Source organism: Papio anubis, chromosome 17, assembly GCF_008728515.1.
Source record: "Papio anubis isolate 15944 chromosome 17, Panubis1.0, whole genome shotgun sequence".
NCBI lineage: Eukaryota > Metazoa > Chordata > Mammalia > Primates > Cercopithecidae > Papio > Papio anubis.
In genome coordinates, this window is record NC_044992.1 from 43,731,481 (window position 1) to 43,751,648 (window position 20,168).

Genomic DNA, 20,168 nt, shown 5'->3' on the forward strand with positions numbered 1-20,168 from the left:
ACCAGCCTCCATTTCCCAAGAGCCAGGACTCACTTGGACTGGGTCTGTTTTGTGATGTTGCGGATGGTGGCCCCCTCCTTGCCAATGATGGCACCCACATACTGGGTGGGCACCAGAAGCCGAAGGGGGATGTCCACTTGCTGCTGCTTGGCTGGGGCCCCCGCTGCCACAGGTGAGCCCTGGCGGGGCTGACCCCGAGAGCCAAAGCCCCCTCGGCGCCCATTCTCAGGTCCCTGTGCTATCTGCTCATCAGGGATGTAGGAGACCTTCAGAGCATGGTTCTCCAACTGGTGGCCATTCAGCTTCATGATGGCTCTGGGGACAGAGTGAGAGTCTACAGTCATTCCAATCCACGCCAATCATACCAGATGCTCTCTTGGCCAAAGCACTCTAGTAAGTTACAGCTTGGAACACACTAAAGAAAAGGAGATAGTCGCCTGCCCACTACTCCCACCTCCATTTTTCAGAACTTTCCAGTCTAAATGGCATCAGACTCCAAAGGAAAAGTAAATAAATACAGTGTTCCCTAACTTAGTTGGGATTTAATGTTCACAAAGGCCTTCCACTGGAACCATCAGAGAAATGGGCTTCTAGTCCAACAGAGTATAGGGTTCTGTCAGCCTAAAAAGGAAGAGCAAGCCATAGATCTCAAAGTCCTCCCATGCCAACTGGAGAGCATACCACAGACCTGAAGAGGCTCTGCAAAGCTAACACGTACACTTTCTGGATTGAGGAATCCCTACCACAGGGTGAGGAAACCGACTGCTAACTACTACATTATCCTAACTTTAGAGACAATGAAACCAAGGTCAAAGGAGACTGAGATGTATATATGTAGAATTCAAATGTTAATCCTGCCCTAATGAAGTGTGGGGTTTTTGTTTTTGAAATAAAATCTTTCAGGCAAAAATTAATATTTCCATAATTAAGATAGAGCAAACACACATTCTTGAGTCCATTATTTAAGCAAATTTATACTATAAATGACTTCCATGAATATTAGAGTTCCTGAATATGATTTGAATATTTGCCTACAGGCTTATAGGAAGTTTCTGTAGCCTTCTCTTTGTAGAAATTCCAGTTTTTCTAAATTTTTCCTTCCTTCAGGTTTTCCATTTTGCATTCTTCATAAAAGGCTGGATCACTGTAGTGAGCAGTTAGACATTCTTTTAATAGAGGATTTTCTTTATGGCATTTTCCTACTATAAGGATTCCAGAGTTCTTGCAACATTTGGTAAAATCTTGAAGTTGTTCAGAACACCTCTCTCTGGCCTTTTCTCTCATTATTTTAGGGATCCAAACATCTTTTTCAAGATGTCTGAGATGCTGCTTTAAAACTTGCAGTGTCTTCCCATTGTTTCTCATATAAAATTCAAACTCCTTAGGCCGGGCGCGGTGGCTCAAGCCTGTAATCCCAGCACTTTGGGAGGCCGAGACGGGCGGATCACGAGGTCAGGAGATCGAGACCATCCTGGCTAACATGGTGAAACCCCGTCTCTACTAAAAAATACAAAAAACTAGCCGGGCGCGGTGGCGGGCGCCTGTAGTCCCAGCTACTCGGAAGGCTGAGGCAGGAGAACGGCGTGAACCCGGGAGGCGGAGCTTGCAGTGAGCAGAGATCCGGCCACTGCACTCCAGCCTGGGCGGCAGAGCGAGACTCCGTCTCAAAAAAAATAAATAAATAAAATAAAATAAAATAAAATAAAATTCAAACTCCTTGAAATGCTTGAAATGGTTTACATGACATTTCATGATTCACAACTGAAACCCCTCCATAGCCATGGCACACACTCCTCTTTGATCTCAATTATTTCTTGTGGCCTTTGCTTAATTAAGCCACCGTTTTGGTTTTTTTTTTTTTTTTTGAGACAGAGTTTCGCTCTTGCTGCCCAGGGCTGGAATGCAACAGTGTGATCTCGGCTCACTGCAACCTCCGCCTCCCAGGTTCAAGCGATTCTCCTGCCTCAGCCTCCCAAGTAGCTGGGATTACAGGCATGTGCCACCAAGCCTGGCCAATTTTTGCATTTTTAGTAGAGACGGGGTTTCTCCATGTTGGTCAGGCTGGTTTCGAACTCCTGACCTCAGGTGATTCGCCCGCCTCAGCCTCCCAAAGTGCTGGGATTACAGGCGTGAGCCATCGCGCCCGGCCCAAACCACTGTTTTTCAAATTTCAGGGCAACCCATCAGAGAGTTGTTAAATTAATCTGCCAGGTCCAGCGCCATCGCAGCGGGTGGAGAAGCAGCAACTGGGGAACTCTTCTGAGCTGCTGGTGCACCAAAAAAAAAAAGTGCCGTCTCGAAATTCTAGCTCCTTCGCAGTCTCCCACTGTCTTTTTAAAATATATATATATAGATTGATTGATTGATGGAACGCTTCATGAATTTGCGTGTCATCTTCGCGCAGGGACCATGTTCATCTTCTCTGTACCGTTCCAATTTTAGTATATGTGCTGTCAAAGCGAACACCTCCACTGTCTTTTGTGCTACCCTTTCTTCCACAGTCTCCAGAGACCCCTAACTGCCCACTTGGCTCTGGGGCCACAGTCTCACAACCCTCCCCAACCCATTGGGGTAAACCAGCGCGGTGCTGTAATACCACACGCCACCAGCAGATGCCGCAGCTCCAACACTTCACAAAGCCAACTTTCAAAATTACCGCTGGCAGCCATTTACTATGCTATATACTTGCCAAGCTTTATGCCAGTCGCTTCCAGTCAACCCTGCACCAGTTGGCCCAGCTGGGAAATGCGGCCACTGTGAGGATTAAGTTAGTAAAATGGTACACAGTGCCTTAAACAGTGACCGGCTGGCAGCGTGAAATTATTACCAGGCCGAGACCAGCCTGGAGCCGCGGCCTCCACTCCCGCCTAGTGCAGTCCTGTCCCGGGCCCTCCTACAAGGACGTCCGGCCCTCGGGGTTGCCTTACAGCCAGTTGGGGCTTTTGCCCATTTTCCTGTCACCTGCCACCAAGCTGCTGCTACGTATCCCGGCTGGAATCTGACTCCCACTCCAGCAAAGTGGTCGGGGGGCAGGCCTGGGTCAGCGTGGCCACATCACCAGCTTCCTGCAGGAACTTCTAGAAGGCGAGCAGCCCAGAAAATGGCACGGGCGGCGGCCTGGGGGAGACCTCGGAGGGCAGGGAATCCCTGCTCCCAGGTGCCCCAGCCACCCCCACCGTTGCAGGTGCACGCCCACAGGGCGGCGCCACGTGCGTGCGGGGAGGCTGCGCAGTCCCTGTCTACCCACTGCAGGCCGCTGCCACCTGCCAGCGCACCACGCATCCGCGTCCGCCCAGGCTCCCGGGGCAAAGATAACTGAGTTAAGACACCAGTATTCCAATCTTAGTTCTATTGCTCACTAGCTACGTAAAGCAGGAAGCTTACAACCTAGTCTAGACCTAAGTCTCATCAACTGTAAAGGGAAACTGATACTTGTGCCCTGCCTACCTTACAGCTAATACATTTAGGTCTGTAATCCATTTTGAATTAATTAGTATGCTCAGTGTAAGGTAGAAGTCCGAATTCATCTTTTGTCATGTGGATATCATCGAATTGCCCCAGCATCATTTGTTGAAATCACCTTATCCTTCCTAATAAATTGTCTTTTTAGCACTTTGTCTGAAAATAAAAACAAAAACCAGCCGATCATAAACATAAAGGCTTATTTCTAGGCTCTGAATTCTATTCCATTGATCAGTATGTTTATCCTAATGCCAGTACCACACTAATTTGATTACCGTAGTTTGATGTAAGTTTTAAAATTTGGGAGTTTAATTCTTCTTTGTTCTTCTTATTCAAGACTGTTAAGGTTTTCCTGCATTTCCTCAAGATCAGCTTATCAATGTCAGCCAAAACTGCGTATCTTACAGGATTTATGTGACAATCACAAGTGAAAACATTGTTTTTACATATTTATTATGTAAATTAAGGGATTTATCGTTTTTACACCTATTAAGTCTGGCACCTTCTTTGGTTGAATCCACCTCTGTGGATTCCATCTTGAAAAGTTTTGTTTTTGGTTTTTCAGTTTCTGTTTTGTTTTTGTTTTTGTTTTTGGAGACAGGGTCTTACTTTTTTACCCAGGCTGGAAATTCAGGGGCATGATCTCAACTCATTGCAACCTCCACCTCCGCCTCAAGCAATCCTCCCACCTCAACCTGCTGGGTATGTGCCACCATGCCCAGCTAATGTTTTGTAATTTTTGTAGAGATGGGGTTTTGCCATGTTGCCCAGGCTGGTCTTGAACTACTGAGCTGAAGCAACCCGCCCTGCATCGGCCTCCCAAAGGGCTGAAATTACAAGCACAAGCCACCAAGCCTGACCGCATTTTGAAATATTCTGAGGTTTTTAAAAAAATAATAAATAAAAAAGGCAAGGTGCGGTGTCTCATGCCTGTAATCTCAACAGTTTGGGAGGCCAAGGTGGGCGGATCACCTGATGTCAGGAGTTCAAGACCAGCCCAGCCAACATGGGGAAACCTCGTCTTTACCAAAAAATACAAAAAATTGCCGGGCATGGTGGTGGACACCTGTAGTCCAGTAGTCCCAACTACTCAGGAGGCTGAGGCAGGAGAATCACTTGAACCCGGGGGGTGGAGGCTGCAGTGAAGAGATCGCATCATTGCACTCCAGCCAGGGCAAGACTCCATCTCAAAAAAAGAAAAAAAAAGAAAAAAAAAAAAAGGCAAACCATTATATAACTCTAGCACTTTGGGAGGCTGAGGTAGGAAGATCGCTAACGCCAGGAGTTTGAGACTAGCCTGGGCAACATAGTGATACTCCCATCTCTAAATATTAAAAATGTTTAAATTGGCCCAGCATCGTGGTGCATGCCTGTTATCCCAGCTGCTTTAGAGGCTGAGGCAGGAGGATCCCCAGCCCAGGAAGTTGAAGCTGCAATGAGCTGTGTTTGCAACACTGCACTCCAGCCTGGGCAACAGGGAGAGAGTGTCTCAAAAAATAAAATAATTATTATTTTTTTAAACTGTGGCAAAGACGTAGGAATTGGAGACAGAATGGCTTGCTTACCACTTGGAGACTAGAGTCTCAGTCTATTTGGTATGTCTGTAAAATGGGGCTGAATAAGACTAAAGGGAGGGCACAAGCATCATCCATTCCCAAAGCTGACGCTGGTTAGAAATGTTAACAAGGCAGCTGGGTGCGATGGCTCACACCTGTAATTCCAGCACTTTGGGAGGCTGAGGTGGGTGGATCACTTGAGGTCAAGAGTTCGAGACCTTCCTGGCCAACATGGCGAGACCCCATCTCTACTAAATACACAAAAATTAGCCAGGTGTGGTGGTACACACCTGTAATCCCAGCTACTCAGGAGACTGAGGCAGGAGAATCACTTGAACCTGGGAGGTGGAGGTTGCAGTGAGTCGAGATCATGCCACTGAACTCCAGCCTGGGCGACAGAGTGAGACTCCATCTCAAAAAGAAAAAAATTAAAATTAAAAGATTAAAAAAAAGTTAGCCAGCCAGGCATGGTGGTGTACCACCTGTAGTCCCAGCTATTCAGGAGGCTGTTACAGACAAGACTACACATTTTGCACATTACTCATTTTTATTAATATCCGAGCCTGTTATAGGCTTTTGCCACATTTTCCTTTGGGCTTTCTTGCACAAGAATTGCTTGAACCCAGTAGGCGCAGGTTGCAGTGAGCCAAGATTGCGCCACTGCACTCCAGCCTGGACGACAGAGCAAGACAGAACAAGACTCAGTCTCAAAAAAAAAAAAAAAAAAAACCAGAAATGTTAATGAGGTAACAAAGGGCAAGTGAGGTGGCTCAAGCTTATAATCCCAGCACTCTGGGAGGCCATGGCAGGCAGATCACTTGAGCCCAGGAGTTCGAGACCAGCCTGGGCAACATGGTGAAACCTTGTTTCTACAAAAAATACAAAAATGAACCAGGCATAATGGTGTATGTCTGTAGTCCCACCTACTTGGCAGGCTGAGGTGGGAGGATTGCTTGAGCCCAGGAGGTTGAGGTTGCAGTGAGCTGATACCATGCCACTAAATTCCAGCCTGGATGGCAGAGTGAGACTTGTCTCCAAAAAACAAGAACAAGGCAACAGTAGGCAGGAGAGAATGAGCAACTGTTGACATGAGCTTTAAAGCCAAACCCTGGTGGCCACAAGGGGCAGTAGGAACCTCTAGAAAATTCTGAGCCCAGGAGGATCTAAAAGAAAATGGTAGGTATTTTAATAACAGGTAGGATTTTACAAAGTATTATTAGATTGGAGAAGGCGGCATGTTGAAGAAGCAAGAAAGCCCAAAGCGAAATATGGCAAAAGCCTATAACAGGCTCAGATATTAATATGAGTAATGTGTAAAATGTGTAGTCTGTCTGTAACAGCGAGTGAGAAGCATAATTGCTCAACCAAAGGGCTAGGAGCTAAAATTGTGGGTACGATGGGACTAAAAGGACCCCAAAACTATCACCAGCTAGGTTCACGACCATCACTGCAATAAAATGTCCCAGCATCCCAAGGTTGAGGAATCTTTTTGGAACCCTGAAGTTCCCCTTCATTATCACTAGATGGCGCCAAGAACACAACAAAGGACTCTAAGGTCCCAGAGCAACCAGAAACCTATCAGCGGGGAGGGGACATTTTCTCTGCAAGGAATTTCCCACTTCTCTGGGAGGGCTTTGGGTCCCTTCCTTCTATATATTTTTGCTATCGATCTTGATGTTTCTGAGCCTTTGAGATCCCTGAAACAACGGACATGAAGGAGACCCCCTGAAGAAACCTTTTATGCAAGACTCTCGGTTTGGCTTGGGCTAATAACAAACAGAACCCTGGATGGGGACCCCAGCCTGCCTAGACCCCCTGAGGAAAAAAGTGGGACCAGGCTCACACCACCCCCCTCAGAGCGCCCCCCCCCCAACCGCCCCCAGCCCCACTTTCCAACCCACTCACTGCCTGGTCTGCTCCCGGTTGGAATAGGTGACATTCACCACTGCCGTCTCACTCTCAGTGTTCACTGCAGAGAAAAGAGAGGACAGCGTCAGAGCAGGGAAATCTGGAGGCCCAACCAATGAATCTCCAACTCCAGCTTTCCACATTTTGAGATCAAGAAGACATCTGGCAGGCCAGGCGCGGTGGATCACGCCTGCAAATCCTAGCACCTTGGGAGGGCGAGGCTGGCGGATCACTTAAGCCCAGGAGATCAGCCTGGCCAACACAGTGAAACTCTGTCTCTACTAAAAAATACAAAAATTAGCTAGGCATAGTGGCACGCGCCTGTAGTCCCAGCTACTGGGGAGGCTGAGGCAGGAGAACTGCTTGAATCACTTGAACCTGGGAAGCAGAGGTTGAAGTGAGGTGAGATCGTGCCACTGCACTCTGAACCTGGGCAAGAGGGAGATTCCGCCTCAAAAAGAAAAAAAAAAAAAAAGACATCTGGCAGATACTCCAACTTGAATAAAAAGGCAAAAAAAAAAAAAATTTCCCCTTTCAAGGGAGCTACTTGAAAATTCAAATTTACCAGGCAGGGCATGGTAGCTCGTGCCTTTAATCCCAGGACTTTGGGAGGCAGAGGCAGGTGGATCACTTGAGCTTGAGAGACCAGCCTGGTCAACATGGCAAAACCCTATTGCTAACAAAAAACACAAAAATTAACCGGGCGTGGTGCTGCACCCTTGTAGTCCCAGCTACTCAGGAGGCTGAGGTGGGAAGATCACTTGAACCCAGGAGGCAGAGGTTGCAATGAGCCAAGATTGTGCCGCTGCACTCCAGCCTGGGTGACGGAGTGAGACCCAGTCTCAAAAAAACAAAGAAAGAAAGAAAATTCAAATTTACCTTCTTGCTTTTTGTAATTTGCTCAGTCGGTTCCCAAGAGAGTAGATACACAAATGGGTGTAGCCGCCCTATCAGCAGTTGCACAACAAGGCTATATGGCAACGCAAACACTACTACCCACCTCCACACACTCTAAAGGGAGTAAATTCCCTTTAGAAAGTTAAACTAGTTGGCCGGGAGTGGTACCTCACACCTGTAATCCCCAGCACTTTGGGAGGCCGAGGCAGGTAGATCACCTGAGGTCAGGAGTTTGAGACCAGTCTGACCAATATGGTGAAACCCATTTCTACTAAAATTACAAAAATTAGCTGGGGGCCGGGCGCGGTGGCTCAAGCCTGTAATCCCAGCACTTTGGGAGGCCGAGACGGGCGGATCACGAGGTCAGGAGATCGAGACCATCCTGGCTAACACGGTGAAACCCCGCCTCTACTAAAAAAAATACAAAAAATCCAGCCGGGCCAGGTGGCTACGCCTGTAGTCCCAGCTACTCGAGGCTTGAGGCAGGAGAAATTACGTGAACCCGGAGGCGGAGCTTGCAGTGAGCTGGAGATCCGCCACTGCACTCCAGCCTGGGTGACAGAGCCGGTGACTCCGCCTCAAAAAAAAAAAAAAAAAAAATTAGCTGGGTGTGGTGGCGTATACTGTAGTCCAGCTACTTGGGGAGGCTGAGGCAGGAGAATCGCTTGAACCCGGGATGTGGAGGTTGCAGTGAGCCAAGATCGTGCCACTGCACTCCAGCCTGGGCAACAGAGCAAGATTCTGTCTCAAAAAAAAAAAAAGTTGAACTAGTTAAAAATCAACACATGCGGCCGGGTGCGGTGGCTCATGCCTGTAATCCCAGCACTTTGGGAGGCCAAGGTGGGCAGATCACGAGGTCAGGAGATCAAGACCATCCTGGCTAACACAGCGAAACCCCGTCTCCACTAAAAATACAAAAAATTAGCCGGGCGTGGTGGCGGGCGCCTGTAACTCCCAGCTACTTGGGAGGCTGAGGCAGGAGAATGGCATGAACCTGGGAGCTTGCAGTAAGCTGAGATGGTGCCACTGCACTCCAGCCTGGGCAACAGAGTGACATTCTGTCTCAAAAAAATAAAAATAAAAAATAAAACACATGCTGAATGAGATTAGCAATTTATAGAAGTAAACATCCCAAGAAATGGCCTGCAAAGATATGGCTGACAAAACTTGTAAACACCTAAATCCATTCTAGCAGTCTATGTATTCTCAAGGACACAAGAACCAACGTGTATTAAAATCTAGCTAAACAGAGGCCGGGCACAGTGGCTCACGCCTGTAATCCCAGCATTTCAGGAGGCCGAGGCAGGTGCATCACTTGAGGTCAGGAGTTCAAGACCAGCCTGGCCAACATGGCAAAACCCAGTCTCCACTGAAAATACAAAAATTAGCCCAGTGTGGTGGTGCATGCCTGTAATCCCAGCTACTTGGGAGGCTAAGACAGGAGGATTGCTTCAACTCAGGAGGTGGAGGTTGCAGTGAGCAGACATTGCGCGCCACTGAACTTCAGACTGGGTGACAAAGCGAGACTCTATCTCAAAAAAAAAAAAAAAAAAATCCTGCTAAATGGACTGACAGGAATGGCTGTAGAAGTCTAGAAAGAAAAAAAATAATTTGCATGTTTTCCAGGGGAAAGGATTTCCTGTCTTGGATGTGGCCATTGTAGCCTCAGGATGCTAACCATTGATCCCATCAAAATTCTTGGCTCTAGGAGAATGGTTTGGCAAGCTGACATTAGAATCCCAAGCAATCTAGAAACATATTTCTCACTTACAATTATTAAAATTAACCGTCTGAGGTGGGAGAATCACTTCAGAAGGTCGTGCCAGGAATCTGAGACCAGCCTGGCAACACAGGGAGACCCCATCTCTACAAAAAAATTTAAAAAAAAAAAAAAAAAAAAAAAATCAGCCGGGTGCAGTAGTAAACACCGACAGTCCCAGCTACTTGGGAGGCTAAGGCAGCAGGAGAATCACTTGATCCCAGAGGTTTGAGGCTGCAGTGAGCTATGATCACACTGCATTCTAGCCTAGGAGGCAGAACTAGACTCTGTTTCAAATAAATAAATAAATAAATAAATAAAGTTAACTTTCTTTCTCCTATACCAATGTCTTGTGAATTTCGGTCCCCTGGGCTTGCTCAACCATGGGGTGGGGGACCATGGTTTAAATTAAGCCTCTGCCCCCACAACACTGAGGACAGAGAAGGCACTTGATCACAAACTTCAGTGCAAAGAATCTGTCATCCAGGCTGGAGTACAGTGGTGTAATCAGAGTTCACAGAAGCCTTTAACTCCTGTGCTAAAGCTATTCCTCCCCTCTCAGCCTCCCAAAGTCCTGGGATTATAGGCATGAGCCACCACGCTAGGCCCCAGACCACTCTTAACTGCTCTGGCCTGCATCAGCAGGTCTCTCCCTCCTCAGTGGTAAGGAAGCTTCTGCAAGAACAATCTTCCAGTGACTGGAAATACAGTAGTAAACCAAAAAAACCTCTGCCTTTGTGGAGTTTATGGAGAGAGAGACAACAATAAGCATAATAAATAAGCAAGTTCTACAGAATATTTGACAGTGATGACTGCTATGGAGAAATATAAATCAGATGAGGTCAGGTGTGGTGGCTCACTCCTGTAATCCCAGCAGTTTGGGAAGCCAAGGCGGGTGGATCACAAGCTCAAGAGACCAGCCTAGTCAATATGGTGAAACCCCATCTCTACTAAAGTACAAAAATTAGCTGGGTGTGGTGGTGGGTGCCTGTAGTCCCAGCTACTTGGGAGCTGAAGCAGAAGAATCGCTTGAACCCAGCAGGCAGAGGCTGAAGTGAGCCGAGATCACACCGCTGCACTCCAGCCTGGGTGACAGAGACTGTATCTCAAAAACTAATAATAATAATAATAAATCACATGAAAGAGGATGAGATAAGTAGAAAGAATGGACCTCACTCACAGTGACTTTTGAGCAGACTTAAGGACTTTCTCTATTGTCCAACAAAGTCAAACATTTCCCACACGGTTCTCTCCAAGTAGCAGATATCTTTCCAGATAGGATGTGTTACAGCTCCCTAGTGAGCCTTGGATAAATTTAAACTAGTGTTGACTCCTTATACACCACTCAGTGAAATTCAGCATGCACTTGCTTCCAAGCCACTGCTCAATCTTACTGTTTGTCCAGGAGTAACGTATTCATTAGTCTAAACTGTGAACAGTACTGAGCAGTAGTTATCAGTTAGTCCTGCTGCATCCTGGCATTTAAGATAAAGGGCAAGCTACAAGATTAGAGCAGGTTAGAACGTATTTGATAGGTTCATCAGTTTACTCTTGGGTGGGTGAAGGTTTTCATCATTTATAATCATTTATAGCTTGCCCCTTTCCACAAATAATTTGAAGAGGAATATCTAAATCTCAAACCAAGTGATTATCCACTTGTTTCTTTAAGATCTCCAAACCTAACCCAGTATCTTGTCTGCCTAAAGACCACCTTATATCCAACCAAAGTCACTTTCCATTACTAAATGGACAAAACTTGTTTCATTTTGTTTTTGAAACAATAAAGAGTCTTGCTGTCACTCAGGCTGGAGTGCAGTGGCACAATCACAGCTTACTGCAGCCTTGGCCTCCTGAGCTCCAGCAATCCTCTTGCCTCAGCCTCCCTAGTGACTGGGACTGCAGATATCCACCACCACTCCCAGGTAATTTCTTGTAGACATGGAGTCTCACTCTTTCCCAGGCTGGTCTCAAAACTCTTGTGGCTCAAGATATCCTCCCAACTTGGCCTCCCATAGTGCTGGCATTACAGGTGTGAGTCACTGCACCCAGCTGGCAAACTTTTTATGACCTAGAATTCTTTTATCATTTTTCCTTCTGAGGGCCTACTCTTCAAACGATTTTGCTTACCTATCGAACTACATTAACTAAGTATTAAATCCTCTGCTTTTTTTTTAATTGACCAAAGACATACATTCCTACCAATCAGAGCTTCTAAAAAGAGACAACCGGTTGATTATTCCAGCCAAAAACAAGAAACATGAAGCTTTTAAAGTAAAATGGCTGCAGGGTAACTCAGGTTGAATGCAAGATTTCTGTTCTTAGACTATTTCTAAAATCCTGGGATAGCCATTTCTACCTTGGTTGATCCCTAAGAACCTGGAGACTCCATGCTGGGAAGGAGTGGCTTTGTTCAAGCCTCCTGCTAAACAGAAGAGAAACCCAGTTCCACAGATAACTAAGACCCAAAGCCGAGGCCAAGAGTCCAGGCCCCCAATCCAATGTACTTCCCTGTGTAACACATTCTATCTGCCTTTCTTCTTTTGGTTTTCAATGTTGATTTGATCATGGAAAGTGAAGCAGAGGCCGGGCGTGGTGGCTCACGCCTGTAATCCCAGCACTTTAAGAGTGTGAGGCGGACAGGTCACAAGGTCAGGAGATGAGACCATCCTGGCCAACATGGTAAAATACGTCTCTACTAAAAATACAAAAATCAGCTGGGTATGGTGGCACGTGTCTGTAATCCCAGCTACTCAGGAGGCTGAGGCAGGAGAATTGCTTGAACCCAGGAGGTGGAGGTTGCTATGAGCCAAGATCATGCCATCTTCACTCCAGCCTGGTGACAGAGCAACACTCCATCTCAAAAAAAAAGAGAAAAGAAAAGAAAAAAGAAAAAGAAAAAGAAAGAAACAAAGTGAAGCAGAATAAATGCACCAAACTCCTCCAACCCCCACCACAAGCACCACCCCATGCCCGGCCCACTCTTACCTTGCTCACAGTTCTCTACTGTCCCATACTGAGCCAGCAGGCTGTCCAGTACCTAGGAGCATGGAGAAGGGAAGTACACTTAACTCTGAGTCCCAGGACCCTTGCAAAGCAGCCACTGGACACCCTGCATCCTAAAGCAATGGGGCATACACAGAGTCATAGGAGTGTTTGAGCATTATTACCTGTCCAGTGTGACCTTTCTGGGGTGCTAATGCGGATGGGGTGTCTTTGCAGGACTGTACTTAAGTTCTGCCTTAAGGGCTTTTTGGGAAGCAGACCTGGGCTGCCTGGGTCCCTAAATTATCTTCTGCCACATTACCAAGTTTAGGGCTTAGGAAACACTCATCTACCATCTCCCTAATGCCTCTCACCATAGGGACAACCTAAAAGATGGGGCTGTGGGTTAAGAAAAGATAAGGCTGGGCGCAGTGGCTCACTTGAGGTAAGGCATTTGAGACCAGCCTGATCAACACAGTAAAACTCTGTCTCTAATAAAAATACAAAATTAGCCGGGCATGGGGGTACACGCCTGTAATCCTAGCTACTTGGGAGGCTGAGGCAGGAGAATCGCTTGAACCTGGAGGAAGAGGTTGCAGTGAGTCAAGACCACGCCACTGCACTCCAGCCTGGGCAGAGAGCAAAACTCCATCTCAAAAAAAAAAAAAACAGAGAGAAAGGAAGAGGAAGGACGGACGGAAGGAAGGACGGATGGACGGACGGACGGACGGGACCCAGGCTTCCCTGGCCTGGCCCCAGACCTCCCCAATCATTTCTGGCAGCTCCAGCTGGTCCAGATGTACTTTCTAGGCTCCAGTATCCCATTCCATTTAGAGTTTCCCCCAAATACTTACTTCCCATCGGAGCTGAGGTGGAATATTTCGGATTTGAATTTTCCGGCTCCTGAAAGTAAAGAGGGAGCAGAATTAAAGAAAGCTCTGAATACATGAGGGGTCTGTAAACTTGCAGTTTCTAATCCTTGCCCCAGTTTCTATTTCCCTACCTTCAGCTCACCAACACCATAGTCTTAAAATCTAAGAATAAACTTTTAGGAATGGAAACTTGCAGTAGGGGTACCTTGCTTTAGAGACCAAAATTATCATGAATGCTACCACACCTAGGAATGCAGAATCAGGTGTTCTAAGCACTCAGTTAACATTTCAAACAAAAAAAAAAAACACACACACACACAACTGTTTTGTTTATCCCACTACTTTCTCACTCATTCCTTTATTCAGTAAGCAGGTTACCATAACTATGTTCCGGGCACTAGGAATACAAAGCTAAATAAGACATTATTTTTTATTTTTTATTTGTTTTTAAGACAGAGTCGGCCGGGCGCGGTGGCTCAAGCCTGTAATCCCAGCACTTTGGGAGGCCGAGACGGGCGGATCACAAGGTCAGGAGATCGAGACCATCCTGGCTAACTTGGTGAAACCCCGTCTCTACTAAAAAATACAAAAAACTAGCCGGGCGAGGTGGCGGGCGCCTGTAGTCCCAGCTACTCTGGAGGCTGAGTCAGGAGAATGGCGTGAACCCGGGAGGCGGAGCTTGCAGTGAGCTGAGATCCGGCCACTGCACTCCAGCCTGGGCGACAGAGCGAGACTCTGTCTCAAAAAAAAAAAAAAAAAAAAAAGACAGAGTCTCGCTCTGCCACCCAGGCTGGAGTGCAATGGCACGATCTCGGCTCACTACAACCTCTGCCCCCTGGGTTCAAGCGATTCTCCTGCCTCAGCCTCCCTAGTAGCTGGGATTACAGGTGTGCGCCACCACATCAGGCTAATTTCTGTATTTTTATTAGAGACGGGGTTTCACTATATTGGCCAGGCTGGTCTTGAACTGCAGGCCTCAGGTGATCTGCCCATCTCGGCCTCCCAAAATGCTGAGATTACAGGCATAAGCCACAACACCTGGCCCAAGGCATTATTAATTAATCTAACAACCATTTAATTAATACCTACTTCACATACTACTTTGTTCCAGATGCTGGAAACACAGAAATAAACAAAAGAGACAAAATGCCTGGTTGAAGGTGTTCACAATTTATTAGGTGAGATAATATACACAAACAAATCACAGCAGGATATAGTGCAGTGGTTAAGTCCTTGGCACAGATACGGATTTAAACCTATGCTCCACTTACTAGTACTGACCTTTACAAGTACTTACTAGTACTAAACTGACTGTTTAACCTCTTCAAGGCCATTTCGTTCACAGGGTGGTAGGTGATGCTAGAAAATGTAAGTACTTAAAGTGTAACAATAGATGTATCTGTGAATACTAAGGTGGGAGTGATTAACACAGGTACAAGTCAGCATAATGCCACTACTTTTCTCTCTCCCAATAACTATACAATATTTTTTTCTTCCCAGCTTTATTATGACTATTATTTACTAACAATCTTGTAAAGTGCTCTGTCACCCAAACTGGAGTGCAGTGGCATAAACACAGTTCACTGCAGCCTAGACCTCCTGGGATCAAGCGATCCTCCCACCTCCCACCCTCCTGTATAGCTGGGACCACATGTGCATGCCACTATGCCCAGGTAATTTCTTCTTCCCATCTTTAAAATGTAATTTTTAGGCAGGTGTGATGGCTCATGCCTGTAATCCCAATGCTTTGGGAGGCCGAGGCAGGCCAATCACTTGAGGTCAGGAGTTGGAGACCAGCCTGGTCAACATGGTGAAATTCCCTCTCTACAAAAAAAAAAAATTAGCAGGGTATGGTGGCACGTGCCTGTAATTCCAGCTACTCAGGAGGCTGAGGCAGGAGGATTGCTTGAACCGGGGAGGCAGAGGTCACAGTGAGCCAAGATCAAACCAGTGCACTGCAGCCTGGGCAACAGAGTGAGACTCGTTTTAAAAAAAAAAAAAAAGCTAATTTTCCCTAAGGAAGGCTTTCAGGTTCAGGACTGACTCCCAGATCACTTGCTCACCACCCCAATCAATGCTCTAATCCCTGTGTTTAAGACTTCTAAATTGACTTAATGCATTGGTCAATTGCATTTGTATCTTTGTTTATCCTTGATTACAAACTCTTTTTGAGACGGAGTCTCGCTCTGTCACCCAGGCTGGACTGCAGTGGCCGGATCTCAGCTCACTGCAGCCCTCCCCGGTTCACGCATTCTCCTCGCCTCAGCCTCCCGAGTAGCTGGGACTACAGGCTCACCACCTCGGGCCTCGGCTAGTTTTTTGTATTTTAATAGAGACGGGGTTTCACCGTGTTAGCCAGGATGGTCTCGATCTCCTGACCTCATGATCCGCCCGTCTCGGCCTCCCAAAGTGCTGGGATTACAGGCTTGAGCCACCGCGCCCGGCCCCTTGATTACAAACTCTTAGTCCAAGGACAATGTCCAAAAAAACTCTAGTGGCTTGAAGGAAAACTGAACTAGAAACTAAGAAAGTCTAGTTCTAGCCCTTAACCTGCCCCTGACTGGCTGTTCCTCTAATTAAGCCTCTCTTAAGCTTCGGGCCTCAGTATTCCTATCTGACATGCCAGCCCTTGCCAAGCCTGGGGGAAAGGGTGCTGAAAACATAAGGGACCAGAGAAAAGGGATGCTAAGCTCTAGCTGTAAAAGCATTGACCTTGGCTATCCTGAGCCAGTTCACTCACTTCACCCATGTGACCTCAATATCTCCAGCTTTACAGTGGATACAAGCAAGGTCTCTATGATATTTTCTAGCCTGCCATTCTAAATATGTTAAGGAAAACTCTCTGAGGGATGAAATAATGGGGAAAGAAGGAAATAAGTATTGAAGAGAATCTCTGCGGCTTTCTTTGGTTTGTTCATGAACTTGACCTAAGTAGGTCAGATTATAGCAGGACAAAATAATAAGATACAAATCCAGTTCCAGGTCCCCAAATGCCATCAGACCACCTTTTTGTGATTCAATTCATTGGCCAAGAGGGAACCCCTGCCTCTACCCTTGTGAGGAATTTCCCAGAACTCATTTGATGACCAACTAGACAGACTGAAAATGTAGAAGCCCTCACAATGAAAGCAAAGCTGCTGGAAGAAATGAGGAAAAGAAATGGCCATGCCATTGGAAGACTGAGAACACAGACCTAGTTTAACACCTATAACAGGTATTGCCCAGGCCCAGGCCCAGGACCTCCCTCAAGGGAACACTTCTGGATGAAGGGCAGAGAGGTCGGGGTGGCTTACCTGGGAGTTCAAACCAGTAAGGGCCTAAGGGAACCCCAGTTTAGGAGCCCAGTTTGAAGTGTGCTCTTTCAAGATGGTCCCTTAGTACAATCTAAGGTCAAAGGTCAAAATTCCCTCACACTTCAAACTCCCAGTTTTAGAGGCTTTCTTTCGTGGAGGGGATGGGGGGAGGAGAAGGGTGGCAGTGGTGAAATCAAATCTCTGCTGGGATGTTAATCCATATCCTGAAAGCAATGGCAGGCAGATCGTCTGGAATGTCTGGAATGTTCCAGGAGAGGGAGGGGGAGGAGGGCAGGGCCACCCAACCAATGAAAGAAAAGACATCCTGGCAGCCCTCCCCCACCCCCAACCAGCAGAGACTCACCCAGCCCTCCAGGGCACACACCCCACCCTGGGAACCCACTCCAGGCCCCTCCAGGCCTCCTTTCAGCAAAGCCCCCAGCCCTGATTAAAACACAACGAGGGGGCAGGGAGGCACAGAGGCCATGAAGAACCTTTGTCTTTTAAGCCCTTGGCCCAGTTTCTATTAAGTATGGTGCTACCTAATTTCTTTCAGGCCCAAAGCACATGGGGCATTGCTGAGAACTGTAACCTGTATTTTCCTTCGCTTGGTCCCAGTCTCATTCATTCCACAAACACTTAGAGAAGGCCTGGTGTGGGCTGAGCTCCGGCAATGTATTGGGAACTTGGGGAATCCAGATGGAAGCTAAGAGCACCCTAACTGGTTACTTCTTCACTCTGAACCTTAGTTACCTCCTATGAAACTTGAATAAGGCTTTTATGAAGACTTCAAAGAGAAGTTGTATAAAACAAGCTGTTTGCCATGTAGTAAGCACTCAGTCCATGTCCAAGTCCCCAGTCCCAGGGAACTGGAGTATCCAGACTAGCATGGAAAGAGGCAGGCAGGTAGGGTTGACAATAGTAACAATTATTAAGATTTTACTTATGCACTGGTGGGGAAAATAGTGAAAAATACCACTGCCTAGAGCCCCACCCCACTCCCCCATCTCCCCAGTTAAAGGGTCCAGGTACCAGGGACCAGGGACCCACTCCAGTACTTCAGTAGATCAGCTTCTACCAGAGCTACAAAGTGCCTTTGCCCTGTGGGCAGTATCTCCTGGGCACCTTCTATGTGCCTGGATTGCCGAAACCAATGAACATCCATTGTTCAGAAAAGGAAGGTGAACTCTGAGTTCATTAATTCCCCCCACCCTCTTCCACCCTCCTATAGCTGATAAACCTGTGGATTCAAAGAATGAAGCAACCAGTCCCTGGCAATAAAGGCAACAGTTGCACCAGCCTATTTTCCTGGGTGTCAACATGCTGTGGCTTCTGGTGCCCTCTGCCTGCCTTGATCTACAGAGCAGTTATCAGATCCTGGGCCAGGGGTGGGGCATGTGGGGGCAGGGGCGGCAGCTTGCCAGATACATAGTAGCTATTGAGGATTCACCTCTCAAAGGCTGCTGGGCCAAGGAGGGGGCATAAGAGCAACAAAGACGGAGTGACCATTCTCCAGAAGCCCAGGGGGGATTCAGGAGAAAACAGAGGGAAAGAGCATCCTTGCAACAGCTTAAGAAGCTATGTAGGAAGTAAGAGATTCAGGGAGCACAGGGAGAGGGCCCCTGGGAGGAGATGAGATTGGGAACTCTCCCTAGGCTGACAGTTCTCATCCTTTCATACCTCAAGAGTTCAGAGAAGGCCGGCCGCGGTGGCTCAAGCCTGTAATCCCAGCACTTTGGGAGGCCGAGACGGGTGGATCACGAGGTCAGGAGATCGAGACCATCCTGGCTAACACGGTGAAACCCCGTCTCTACTAAAAAATACAAAAAACTAGCCGGGTGAGTTGGCGGGCGCCTGTAGTCCCAGCTACTCGGGAGGCTGAGGCAGCAGAATGGTGTAAACCCAGGAGAGGGAGACAGTGAGCTGAGATCCGGCCACTGCACTCCAGCCCGGGGGACAGAGCGAGACTTCGTCTCAAAAAAAAAAAAAAAAAAAAGAGTTCAGAGAAGTGTCACTGACTTGACTTACACCAAAGAGAAAAGAAAACAGTTCTCAATTAGGGAAGAGCCTACTTTTTTTTTTTTCTTTGAGACAGAGTATTGCTCTGTCATCAGTGCAGTGGTGGGATCTTGGCTCACTGCAGCCTTGACTTCCCAGGCTCAAGTGATCCTCCCACCTCAGCCTCCTGAGCAGCTGGGACCACAGGCACATGCACCATCACGCCTGGCTCCAATTTTTTTTTTTTTTTTTTTTTTAATTTGTAGAGATGGGGCTTCACTATGTTTTCCAAGCTGGTCTCACACTCCTGTCTGTCCTCAAGCGATCCTCCCACCTCAGCTCCCAAAGTGCTGAAATTATAGATGTGAGCCACCACACCAGGATGACAATAATTTGACGTCATCAAATACCTAGTCAATGTTCAATATGCCAAATAATCACTTTTCAACTAACTATGGAAATAGGAAGCTGGGAAAAGAAGTTAATAGTTTAAAGAATTATAGGTGGGATGTTTTGATTTATCGGAGTGCAATTCCATGGCACAGACCCACTGTTCACTGGGTCATGTGAACTCTTAAAGTGTTTTCTATTTTGTCCTCCAGCCTAAAGTGAGTTTACTTTGGCAAAGGCCTTCTGTTCCCTTTATGTCTTCAAAAAGGCAGCACAGGGACAGTGCAAAGAGTCTGGATTCAAACAGGCTTTGGGTTCAAATTCTGGCTGTGGTTCTGTGTGGCTGTGTGACTCAGACAAGATACTCAACCTCCCCATCTCAGTACCCTGGTCTGTAAAACATCCATTGATACCACCTTAGCGGGTAGGGAGGATTATATGAGATAATGAATCTCAGAGCCTGGCATGTTAATTCCCTTCGGTTAAAGTAGAAGTTAGGGCCGGGTACTGTAGCTCACGCCTGTAATCCCAGCACGCTGGGAGACCGAGGTGGGTGAGTCATGGGGTCAGGAGTTCGAGACCTGCCTGGCCAACATGGTGAAACCTAGTCTCTATTAAAAATATATAAATTAGCTGGGCATAGTGGCGCACACCTGTAATCTCAGCTACTTTGAAGCAGAAGAATCGCTTGAACGAGAGAGGCGGGGAGGTTGCAGTGAGATCGCACCATTGTACTCCAGCCTGGGTGACAGAGCATGACTCTGTCCCCGACCCCACCTTCCCCAAAAAATACATATATATATATACACCCCAAAAAAAAAAAATTAGCCAGGCATACACCTGTGATCCCAGCTACTCAGGAGACTGAGATGGGAGGATCACCTGGGCCCAGGAGGCAGAGGTTGCAGTTAGCTGAGATGGCACCATTGCACTCCAGCCTGGGTGACAGAGTGAGATCCTGTCTCAAACTAAATAAATAAAGTGTAAGTTAGGAGCCAGGCACGATGGCTCACTCCTGTTGTCAATCTTTTAAAGTCATATTGTAATTCTT

At 47.1% G+C, this 20,168-nt stretch overlaps 1 protein-coding gene, 1 non-coding gene and 1 pseudogene across 2 annotated transcripts in view; all 3 read right to left on the reverse strand.

The window, feature by feature from the left end:
• IGF2BP1 (insulin like growth factor 2 mRNA binding protein 1) overlaps positions 1-20,168 on the reverse strand; it is a 59,914-nt gene that overhangs the window by 17,727 nt on the left and 22,019 nt on the right. The window contains exons 3-6 of the mRNA XM_031656960.1: positions 13,419-13,467; positions 12,568-12,619; positions 6,924-6,987; positions 34-315 (exon numbers count right to left, since the gene is read on the reverse strand). Of these exons, the coding sequence (XP_031512820.1) occupies positions 34-315; positions 6,924-6,987; positions 12,568-12,619; positions 13,419-13,467 (447 nt within the window). The remainder of the gene's footprint in view (positions 1-33; positions 316-6,923; positions 6,988-12,567; positions 12,620-13,418; positions 13,468-20,168) is intronic.
• On the reverse strand, positions 333-1,446 carry LOC110741603 (annotated as a pseudogene).
• Positions 2,360-2,466, reverse strand: LOC116271207. The gene has a single exon (XR_004179629.1). It is a non-coding gene; the product is annotated as a U6 spliceosomal RNA (small nuclear RNA).